At 38.2% G+C, this 12,515-nt stretch overlaps 1 protein-coding gene across 5 annotated transcripts in view; it reads left to right on the forward strand.

Annotated features, from left to right (window-relative positions):
• LAMA2 (laminin subunit alpha 2) overlaps nt 1-12,515 on the forward strand; it is a 524,271-nt gene that overhangs the window by 424,473 nt on the left and 87,283 nt on the right. For all 5 annotated transcript variants that reach the window (XM_069974947.1, XM_069974948.1, XM_069974950.1 and 2 more), the window contains 3 exons: nt 5,561-5,663; nt 10,322-10,438; nt 11,231-11,407. In XM_069974947.1, the coding sequence (XP_069831048.1) occupies nt 5,561-5,663; nt 10,322-10,438; nt 11,231-11,407 (397 nt within the window). The remainder of the gene's footprint in view (nt 1-5,560; nt 5,664-10,321; nt 10,439-11,230; nt 11,408-12,515) is intronic.

Here is a 12,515-nt window from a genome sequence, read left to right on the forward strand (position 1 = left end):
ACAACTTTATTTTATTTTACTTTATTACCGAAGCTAAAAAAAAAAAAAAAAAAAATACATGGCATTTTTCAATTTTTTTCCCAATGTTTCATGGTTACAATTATTAAGTTAATACCATGGACTATTTCTGAATTAATATTTCATGCATTTATTTCCGAATGAACTTTGCGTTGCAAAAATTAGCATTGTAATTTTTTTTTTTTACATGATTGATGTTTTACATTGTGAGAGCTATCTATTTTACTGCTGTTAAATAGAAACAAAAATTGTTAAAGAGAAGTGTTTAGCTCTGACATTATTGAGCAAAAAAAAAAAGCATTAGGAAAAACATTTCCACTAACATCTCTAATGTGGATAATAAAGTTATATTTTACTAGGTTGACAAAATATATATGTATTTTTTTTTCTGATTTTTGTCATCCTGCATCATTATCAGCCCATCATCAGTACGAATGAGAAAGAGAATTTCCAATCATTTAAAAGCACTTCAAAAAAGCCCAAGGCCAAAACCCTCATAGGGGCTCCACAGGAAATATTTATATGCAAGAAAAGGAAAATTAACAAACAAAAAAGTAATAGCATGTTACCTCGAACTAAAACCATATTCATAGCGTGGAGAAACGGGTACTGAAGAAGACCACCATGGTGAAGGACATTTTATTTAAAAAATAGAGTGGCTTTTATCTGTTTTTAATGTATCTTCAAAGGCGGTTTAGTTAAATTACACACTAAGAACAAAAGATGATATATTGGAGAAGAAAATGTTTTAAGAAATTAAATAGAAGGTCAAAGGATTAGGATCACTCATAAAACTTTATTCAGAGGACATTATAGTCCTGTTAATCGTTTCAGTAAGAAGTAATTAAATAAGTCCTTACTACAGGAGCTGGTTCCATTCAAGTGAAGGAAACAGTTTTTAATCCACTACTGCTCTGTAAGGATATTTTTAAAGTGATACTGTCACCCCCCTTACTCTATGTGCGGTTCTCCCCACCATCCACAAGCTTAGATGCAGCACATTTGATATATACGTGTATAAAACTTTTCTGTGTCTTCTTTTTGCTCTATAATTGCTTTACTTCATCAGTGGACAGTGTCACCTAGGCGGGGCTTCATGACAGTTGAGCCCCCATTCCCTAGCAGGGAGATGGGTCCTAATTGCTGTGAAGCCCTGCCTAGGGGATTCTATCAATTTCTGACTCTGTCAGATTTCAGCCAAGTTCTGCTTAGCATAAGAGTTTGGCATACTATGCTGTTTGGCCATTCAAGGCAATGGACCCTTTTTTAGTATCTACAGCTAGACAATGCAAAAAAATGTAGAAGAAAAAAGTCTTCAATGCATCTTTATGATTGTACATAAAAATCAGTGGAAAAGATATGGGAAAAATAGAAGTATAAGGAGCTTAGAAAATAAAAAATGCAGTAATCTTTAAGTATGTTCGCCTTTTACCACTGGTTTTTAGTTTACACATATACATAAAAAGTTATCCATATTGAGGTAGGGGGTAACACTCACCCCCCTCTCCCAGGAGGAATTGCATGGGGAAGAAACAAAGTCCAGATGTTTCTGCAGAGTGGAGTTCAAAGGCAGATGGTTGGCAAACCGACCGCTGAGCCTAGAACTGTAAATTGGCTTATCCCTAATAAAGATACCATAAAGATCCCCCAGCCATGTATATGGCACCTGACCTGCAGCTCTATTCATTCCCATAGAGCCGTGGGAGAAATGGTGGAGTGCTGGAGTGTACCGAGATGAGACTCCTTGTGATTTATCTTCTTAGTTTTCCCTGGAAACCTCTTTATAAGGGATGAGCGAATTTACAGTACTAAGCCTGGTGGTCGGCTTGTCAGACGTCTGCTTTTGACCTCTGCTCCGTGCCACGTTTCTCTGGGTGTCTGGAAAAGTTGGATGCACTTCTGGGAAATTTCTGCTAAGACTACATCCAGCTTTTCCAGGCACTCTAGCAGAGTGGCATGAAGCAGAGTTCAAAGGCAGATGGCTGACAGCCAAAACAACAAGCTCATCCCTAATCTTTACCTTCAGGGGGCAACAAGTTGCAGGTTATACAGTCACAGGCTTGGTGATTCTTGATGATGAGGTACTATAGAATTCTTTTTTTTTTTTTATATTATTTTTATTTTATTTTCCATACAAAGACAATACAAATAGTTCTCCTCGCAGGGAGTACAAATACCTACTAATCCAAAGTACTATAAATCCTCCCCTACCCCCCACCCCTGAGACTGGCGAGAGAGGGGGGGGGGACATACAACTCTTTTAGTCCTCAGACCATTTCCCCCAGGTTTTCAAATATTTTTTCCTGGGTTTATCCCTTGCCCCAGCTAATATTTTTTCATACTTTTGTATTTTCCACATGAGGTTAAACCACTGTTCAAACACAGGGGGATTGGGGTCCAGCCAAGCCCTCAGAATTACTATCCTGGCTAAGAGCAAAGCTTTAAGTACAAAGGTCTGATGGCTTTCCAAGCCCACCGAGCAGCCAAGTGTAATATATTTCGCACAATATGGTACCACAATCTCCATTTTCTCAACCATACAGTCCACAACCTTCCTCCAGAAGACCTGTATTACATTGCACCTCCATAACATGTGGATATAATTTGCCCCAACGTGGCCACATTTAGGACATGTGTCATCCAATCTAACCCCAACCTTACGTAAAAAGGTCAGATGATAATGTAAACGATGTAAGATTTTAAACTGGACCATCTGATTTTTATTTTTTTTTTTAATTCAAACTACACTTCCTAACATTACCTAGGATATTATACCACTACTTCTGTCACCTCTCCTACTTCTTCTTCCCACTCTGTTCTTTTTTTATTACTAATAAACCAATCTGCGTATAAATTTTCTGTGAAAATCATATATAGTCTCTTCAGTTCCCCTTTCTTATTACCGTGCATTTCTTCTACTGTCTCCATAAAACTAAAAATATGAAACTTAGCCCTACTCCCACCCATCTGGGTTTTCATTGCGTGAAATAATTGCCTAAATCTTAACCAGTGAGATTCGTGTAGTGCAAATTCTATTTTAATTTCCTCAAAGGTCTTCAAATATCCAGCCCTAAATATATGCTTCACACGAGTGATCCCGTGAGTGTACCAAAAACCATGATCACTGACTGTATCCAATTGTGTCAACTGTAAATTCCCCCACAGGGGTGTATAAGATGTGTACCCTATAATACCCCAAAATTTCTTAATTTTTCCCCATACTTTCCCCCACATTCGCACTATAGGTACTATAGAATTCTTAGTTGCAAACAACTGAACAGTGCACAGTATAGTTGGGGGTGGCATCTTTGGTTATACTGTTGGTCTCATAAAAATATTTTTATTTTTCAATTTTAAACATAAGATCAATTAAAAACAAAAAATACAATTCAAAAGAAAAAAATACAATCAATTCACAACTATACATTGCATCAAAAGTCACAAATAAGTATTCACATTACAATACATTCACCCCCTTACTCATTCTCTTCACTAAAACTCCTTAATTACTCAATTTTTTTGTCACTTCCCCTCACTAGAATAAAATTTTTACATATCTTCCATTTTTCCTAAAGCTGGGTTTAAGTTATTTTAACACATCTGTTTTTAAATGCTTACTTTGAAAAAATACCCCAAAACATGGTCAATACAGTACATTAGTATGCTAAAAAAGAAAAGAAAATGCAATCCTTTTGATCCATTTTTTTCTTATAATAAAGTCAATAGAAAAATGAATCCAAATGGATTGCACACAATTGCATTAATTTGTTTATCCTTTTTCCCCCATAAACCCCATACATTAAAGGAACTGCAAAAAAACAGCCTCTTTTCATTTCATTTAATTTTCTTTGTAAAATACAATTTTGGACTTGTCCCACCACCTCTGTTACATTTGGGCACCATACTATCCTGCCAGCAAAATGCTGAGTTTTCTTGCTTGATATAAAATTAAAGGGGTTATCCAGTGTACACAAACATGGCCACTTTCTTTCAGAGACAACACGACTCTTGTCTCCGGTTCAGGTGCGATTTGCAATTAAGCCCCATTCACTTCAATGGAACTGAGCAGCAAAACCCCACCCAAGCTGGAGACAAGAGTGGGGCTGTCTCTGGAAGAAAGTGGCCATGTTTTTGTAGCGCTGGATAACCCCTTTAACTGTGTATCCTCTCTAGTACTTTCCTCCCCACTCAGTCTCGTATAAAGAGCAAAAAGGCGCTTGCCTATGCCATTAGCAGAGATAGGTATGAGAGGTCAGGTGAAAACTTCAGAGTCTGCTCATTAGATGCAGTTGTGGAGCAGGCATGACTCTAAATCTAGCCTAAGGCCCGGTTCCCACTGAGCAAAACTAGCGGAATTGTCCACTGCAGAATGCCATTAGCCTCCCGCTCATAATGGGAGTCTATGGGAGGTGCGCGCTCCTGCTCTGTCCGCGCTGAAGAATGAACATGACAGGGCAGGAGCGCGCGCCTCCCATTGACTCCCATTATGAGCGGGAGGCTAACGGCATTCCGTGGCAGACAATTCTGCCACGGAATTCTGCTAGTTTTGCTCAGTGGGAACGGGGCCTAATAGTCATTTTTCTCCTGGGAGGCAGCTGCCACCAGCCAAGACTCCTGTGCAGGGATCAGGAGAGGATCCAAAAGGAGGAAGGGGAAAAGCTGTGGTTACTAGGAGGGCTCATACCCAGTCTTCCCTATAGCCCAGATGCTGTATTCAACAGGTTTCCCTAGCACTTGATGTAGTTCTCAACACACATTTAACCTTTATTTCCTGCCAAGCATGATATATATATATATATATATATATATATATATATATACACATACTGCAGGATGCTCCTCTAGTAGCTAAGCAAAGTATTGCAACACAGCATAATATAACATTTTTAATATATAAAAGGATATATTTCAGAAACATGAGTATTACACTAGCACATTTATTATTTTATTTAAGTCCCGCATCCACAAAATCTATTTATACCCCACACAACCATACAAATACACTGCACCATTTCTTTTTACTGAGCTACATCAACAGGCAGTATTACAGCATAATTGCTTTCTGCACTATTAGGCATTGATTAGTAACTTTTAACTTTTTATATATTAATTAAAGGGGTTAATATACTGTTGCAAGTACTGTATATACAGTACTATATATTCTGTATATGCTTTGAGTATCCTGGTACTGTATATACTGTATATCCTATGGGTCTCCAGGGCCCCTGCTGAATGATCCTGCCTCCTCTTCCAAGACGGACTCATCTCAGCTCGCTCAATCATGGACTGGCATGGAACAGTGTCACAGCCGAGACAAGTCCATCTCGATAGTGGAGGCAGGAACATTCAGCAGGAGACCTGGAGACCTGTAGGAAGACACCGGAAAGGTAAGCATAGCTTCGTTATTGTTTTCTATACACCTGCAAGAGTATATCAAAACTTTTCTTTTGCCTCTTTAAATAAAATGAGTTTTAGCATATTGAATAACTAGTTATACTTGTATTTTAGTAATGTGTTTTATGTTTGTTATATTCAAATGAAGGTTACTGGTCCCCAGGGATCCTTAAAAGATGAAGCCAAAAGTTCCATCCAAAAAAGTTTCCGAGTTCATACTGATGTCAAAACACAATCTGAAGATTTAAAAGGTAAGGCGCTGACTCCTACAGATGATAGTAAAGTGTACATTTTCATATAAAGGGATACTAAGATGGTGTCAGAAAGTGCTAGAGATTTGTAATTTACTTTTATTAAAAAAAAAATATCCAGGTTTCCAGCACTTATCAGCTTCTGTACGTCCTGCAGGAAGTTGTGTATTCTTTCTAGTCTGAAATAGTACTCTCTGCAGCCACCTCTGTCCGTGACAGGAACTGTCCAGAGCAGTAGCAAATCCCCACAGAAAACCTCTCCTGCTCTCTAGAATAGAAAGAATACACCACTTCCTGCAAGACATACAGCAGCTGATAAGTACTGGAAAGCCTTGAGATTTTAACTAAATTAACTTACAAATATCTGGCATTTTCTGGCACCAGTTGATTTGAAAGGATTTTTTTTTTTGCTTGAGTACCCTTTAACCGGAACACCACCTTACAATACAACAAACACATGTAAAATTCCTTCATCTAATGCCTCTCTGAGGAATCCACATTTTATTGTCCATATTTTGAAATATTGTGGAAGTTACTACAAGTAGATCTGCTTCAGAAACCATTGCTGCCTGGGGACACAATGATCTTAATAACAATATAGGTTTTTATGTACAATCCAGTGTGAACTGTTCTGGAGAATCTAAGCTTTGTCATCAGAATCTTTACCCTTCGAGGACACAGACAACTAGATAGGAGTCCTATTGAATCCTTTCACAGAAAAGAAGAAAGGAAAGCACAATACTGTGTGCTAGTCAAAGAACTATTTCACCGAGAATGTTGAATTTGCATTCAGTTTTGACAAGGTTAAACTGAGTCATAATCTGCTATCTAAAGTCACTTTAATAGAAAACATGCATCTCATAGAAAACTTATCTTGCAAAAGATGGTTACAGTTGATGTAGCCTGTAAGATTTTTTTTCTCTTTAATTTATATGTAAATGTCATTTCATCTAAGTGAAGCTAGATTCCACACCTACATGATGGATTCCAAAGGAGACGCAGAAAGGTAAACTAAGTAATGTTTCTTCTACTAAACATTCTGTACTTCTAAGACGCACCAACATTGTCTTGGACATATCCACTGGTCTATTGTTCTGAATGGAACAAAATGGAGGACTAACGTGTTTCTGTATATCCGTTGTGAGCAAAACAAAATGTAAGGTCAAGCATACATTTTATAATCAAGCAGCATAAGGCTATGTTCACCTCATAAGACTGCACTACATTTCTAGAATATGTTGGGATACCAGCAAAAAGGTATATCTCCCAGTATACCTGTGGGGTATCAACTTAAAGAGGTTGTCCAGGAAAAATTCACATGCAGTCGTAGGTCATGTGTGTGTGTGTGTGTGTTTGGGTGGGGGGGTGGGGGGCAACAAAAAGTGCATACATACCTTCTGCTCTACTGTGTGATCTGGATTTCTGGTCTCTCGCCGCGACCTGAAAATACAGCGGCAGCTGGAAAGCAAGACAGGAGAGCTGGAGAGCAGGATACCGGATCACACAGCAGGGCACTAGGTAAGTACGCACTGCTTATGCAATCTTCAAACAACGGATATACTGTATGCATCTATGCTGTCAGTTTTCATGGCTGCACGAACAATACAAGGATTGTTCATTCAGCCTAGCCACTTAATTTATTGTACAGTGTAAAGGCTTTACAGTGCTTGTTTGCGTCCTTGCGCAGTCCCATGTCTGGCCGTGTAAAAAGACCCTTAAAAAAACAAACGTAGTTTCCTAGCGACTATACTTCATTCCATTGAAGTAAAACTCTAAAACAGCAACAATTATATATAGTAATTCAATTTATGGAAGACTAAAAATGTTTTCTTCCACACAATAAAAATCTACTTTGCAATGAGTGGAATTCAAGTGAAACGTAAGGGGTTTTCTGGTGAGAAACACTGTTATGTTCTATACCTGCCTGTGCACTTAAAGTAAAAAAGCACGCTTACTTGCCTCCCTCTGCTCCCGATATAGTCTAGACTTTGAGCCCCCACTGCAGTCCTGTTCTTCATCCTTCTGCTGCAGATTTTTGCTAGTAGGACCTATCTGCTGATCCCAGAGATTGGCTTAGCAGGCCTAAAATATCATTGAAAGGAGGAAGAAGAGGACTGTAACAGAGACAAGATTATTAGGCAGGAGTGGAGGATCATGGAGGTGAGTTTGCAGGCTTTTTATTTTGAGTGCACAGGAAGACTCATAACATAAATTTATTCCCTGGGAAACCCCTTTAAATGCTATAGTCTAAGAAAAATACATGTGGGGCTATACAGATGCCAGGAAAAAATTGTTGATACTGTGGGAAATACCTTTTTGTGAATGCTACCTTTCCAACATGTGTTGTTATTTAGGAAACTTTTGTGTCTTTCCATCAGGTCTGGAAAAAAAAATTGGTCCTAATAAGGGGGTGAGCCCTGCATTCTGATATTAAATTTGCAACACATCTCTCCAACTATGATGTGCTATATGTCCTCATACAGTATATGGCCATTGGGACCATTTTGTAGCAGGACCTGGGTGCAACTACAATTCCTGCATCCTGCGTAATTCCACCTCAGCATTTATTGCTCATTGTCTTTATAATAATTGTACTTTAAGTGTCTTTCTCCATGATTGTTTATCCGGTAGTACAATAATTTACCTTCAATGTCTCTGAGACTGTCAATAATCGTAATAGAAATTATGTTTACAGCAATGACAAGCAATAGAACAGGCTTTTCAATTTCCAAACAAATGCAAACAGTGCAGCACTTTGCATTCTCCAATGACGCTTCTAATTAAAACGAGCTCTTCATTAGTATTGACAATTGTATTCTCACTATTGACCTTCAGTGTTTTCCATATTACAGGGGAAATGCTGTTTTGAAGATAGTAAAATGTTGCGCATAAATACGGCTGGGGTCAGGGAAGTTCATCATTATGTAATAGGAATTTCACATAATTTTTTCCAGAGTGTCCAAACTGAAAAAACACAAAAACATTTAGAAGGCCAATATTTGTATTCTATTAGAAAAAATAGAACTATATAAAAATACATAACTATATATAAAATAAAAAGTATAATTTACCAGCAGGTGCATGCCGGGCTCCTTGACCTGGTAGGCTACTAAATCACAAAGGAAATGTGGGGTATTATTTTACTTACTAAAAAAACAACTTTTATCAGATCATGTACAGTTGGTAAAGAAACTGTAATTAAAAACTTAAAATGTTTCTGTCATTTGGAGACAAAAAACAGATAGTCCGGTAGCTTACCTTTGGTTGGTAATTGGCCAATGTAATAGTGACCGTGATCAGCTGAGGAACGGGAAAATGCCCCATTCTTGGCTGATTGCGTCTTTAGAGAGGGCTTCAAAATTTACATTTGTGTGTAATCAGGAGATGTGCGGCCGATACCAAAAGAAAACTGGCAGCACGGCACCCGATATGCATGTATCAGTGCTCTCAATTTCCACATCACACAAGCAGTGCATACTTACCATCTGTGCAGCTGTGTGATCTGGCATCTTGCTCTACTGCTCTCCCATCCTTCTCTGTGCTGCTGTATCTTACGGCCATTGCCTTTTACAGAATAATTGATAGCAGGAGGCAGAGGGGTAGCCTCCTGAAAATATAGCAGGAGGGGAGCGTGGGATGACCACTAGGTAAGTATGCACTCTCTTTGTATAGAAATACTGTTACATCAGAGTAGAAACAGTAAGCCATAATCTGAACCTTTCCCTGCCTACTTGAGGTACTGCTGTAGGTGACTGGTGCTGGAGCTGTCAGGGAAGAGTAGTCAATAGTCCATGGTAAAAGCACCATAAAGAGAATAAACAACAAATTAGAACCACAGAGGAGTCAATAAACACTCCAGGGGGTCAAAAATGGAGAAAGCAATCAACAGGACAAAGTCAAAGCTAAAGGCAAGCCACATAACAAACTGAGGTCAGAAAACACAGACTGGAGCGACTTACAAAATCAGAGACAAAGCCAAGGCCAGAAAATATATGTAGAGGTCAGGTACACGGAAATCACAAAGGAAACAAAGGCTAGTATAAAAGAGTAATCACAGGTGTCTGCTGAATGCCATGACATGATTTTGTAATATTCTGTCGGGAGATGTAGATGCTATATGGGTCAATGAATCGAATGATTGTGATGTGAATTGCAGCATGTAGAGGTTTTGCTCTTGATTTTATATCACAGGAAATTGGAATCCTTTGAGAATTTCAAGGAAATATAAGGGATGACACATCTGTAAATGCTATTCATAAATTGGTATCTTATTATATGGCACCAGGCATTTAGGCATAAACCATACCTCTGAATCCATTATAGCTTGCATCATTTGATTACCAGTGGCTCAAGAAGTTGGATGCAGCCCTAGGGAGTCCAGGAAAACATGAGTACAGTCTATGACCTATGGCTGTATCCATATTATAGGACTGCATCCAACTTCTGCAGTCACTGGTAATCAAATGTGAGCCGCTTGAGTTCAGACTCGAGCATGCTTCAGGTGTGCTCATCTCTAATTGCTATTACACAGCATAACTCCAAGGTTGCTCAACTCCTAGGTGATTTGTGATGTTAGCAGTTTACAATTCACAAATGATATATGTAGTCATGTTTATATTATTATTGTGTGTAATGTTGGGTCTTCTGTTTCTTTGTAGAAAATGAGAATGAACTAAATGCAATGAAGGATAGGCTTCAAAATGCTGATGAGAAGAATCAAAATTTGGTCAAAACTCTTAATGACACACTTGGAAAGTTATCTGCTATACCCAATGGTATGTAAATTAAAACATCGATAAATTAACAGATAAATGCTATAATAATATTAAAGTGAATGGAGTAGAGTTGTAATACCACACAAATTCCAACCAAGGACAGGTGTAATGGTGTTTTGTGAAAGAAAGCAGACAGGTTCTTCTAAATCTGGATAACCCTTTTAGGCTCCTTAAACATGATTAGCCCCACTGCTGAGACCCAGTCTGATCAGAAGATACAGCCATGGAGAGATGGTGGCAGCACAATGCAATCCCTCTTGCCAGCTGAACATTCCATCAAGTTTTATCAACGCTTGTCTATGAGAAAATAGTGACAGAATGACCGGTCGGTGATATCTTCTGATCAAAGCAGGTGTCAGCAGTGAGACCCACTGTGATCAATAACTTTGACATGTCTGATGAGTTATTGCCCATTTAAATGCAAACTATACAGATGCATTGGACCTGATGCCTAATGGCAAAATCTAAGGACATTAAAAGTTATACGTGTATCAAAATTGATTATACTGTATGGGCCCCATAAGGATCATGTCCCAATGCCAATAACTTCTTAAAGAAGAAAAAAACACATTTATATGGAAATATGAAAGATAAATTGAAAGTTGTATCAGATCAGTGAAATTTCCTAAGGATCACATTCTGCATTATAATACCAGTGGAAAATGTCACTGGAATGTATAATGAAATGAAATTCCTTCAATTCAAGGGAGGATAATGTTAACATTCAATTGGCAAGACATTTCCTTGTATCCATTCTCCACTCTTTGCCTGACATACATTTGTCTGTAATAGATACAATAGCGAAAATTCAGACCGCAAAAGACAAAGCCAAGCAAGCAAATGATACTGCCAACGATGTTCTTGCACGCATCAAAGATCTTAATCTGAATCTCCTGGGGTTGAAACAGAACTACAGTGCACTGAAAGAAGATGTAGCTAAAACCAATGCTGTTGTAAAAGTCGAAAATGGTAAGTCAAGGCTATTTCAATTCATTATTCAAGGACATGGTCTATATTGGGTTTTCTAGTGATATTATATCAAATACCGTAAGAAAACAGGTCAAATTGATTCTAATATGTAGATAGATATGAATAGATGTAGATATATATGAATGCAAAGAACACACGTGACAACATTGCTGGTACAATGCGACTTATAATTAAGTACTGGCTAATATATGCACCAATGCTGCCAATGCACTATAAAAGTGGTTAACAATTTCATATCAAAGATCATAGTCTGCTACAATACAAATGATAAATAACTGACAACTGAACAATTTTTGTGATGGACTATGTATAACTTAACTAAATCTAATTTTAACTATTAAAGCTGTTTTATGAGATTGATAAAGCACAGTGGGGGAGATTTATCAAACATGGTGTAAAATAGAACTGGCTCAGTTGCCCCTAGCAACCAATCAGATTCCACCTTTCATTTTATAAAGAATCTGTGAGGAATAAAAAGTGGAATCTGATTGGTTGCTAGGGGCAACCAAGACAACTCTAATTAACAACAGTTCTATAAATCTCCCCCATTATGTTTAGTATTGCAGCTTTTCAAGCCACTCAAGTGAAAGCAGAGCCAGACACAACCAATAAACAAGAAAGGCTCTGTTTCTGAAGAAAAGTCGCTATATTTTTCAATGGGGGAATCGAATATTTCAGACAACCTCTTTAAACCCTCTGCGTCAGCCATACTGTCGATGCCCAGTTCCCCTGTTTATATACATTTCTGGCATAAAGGGGTTTTAATGTGTGTAGGGCTGCTTCAGTCATGCTGCTGCCCACCATTAACCCCACAAATGCTGCAATCGATTGCAATTTTGGTGTTTAAGGGAGTCAGTGACAGGAACAGTACCTGCTACTGATTAATCGGAACAGTTTCCACCCCGATTAGTTTCCGTGACAGATAGAGATATAATACCTGCCTCCGTCCTGTCGGATTGCGGCTCTACAAGTAGAGTCTGTTTGAGACTGATCAATGCTATGTAATGGCATAGCATTGACCAGTAAAGCAGTCTAATGATTTTTTTTAGTAGTAAAACAAACCCCTCCCCCTTTAAAAGTTTAAATC

The sequence above is a fragment of the Dendropsophus ebraccatus genome, chromosome 6 (genome assembly GCF_027789765.1).
Source record: "Dendropsophus ebraccatus isolate aDenEbr1 chromosome 6, aDenEbr1.pat, whole genome shotgun sequence".
Classification (NCBI taxonomy): domain Eukaryota; kingdom Metazoa; phylum Chordata; class Amphibia; order Anura; family Hylidae; genus Dendropsophus; species Dendropsophus ebraccatus.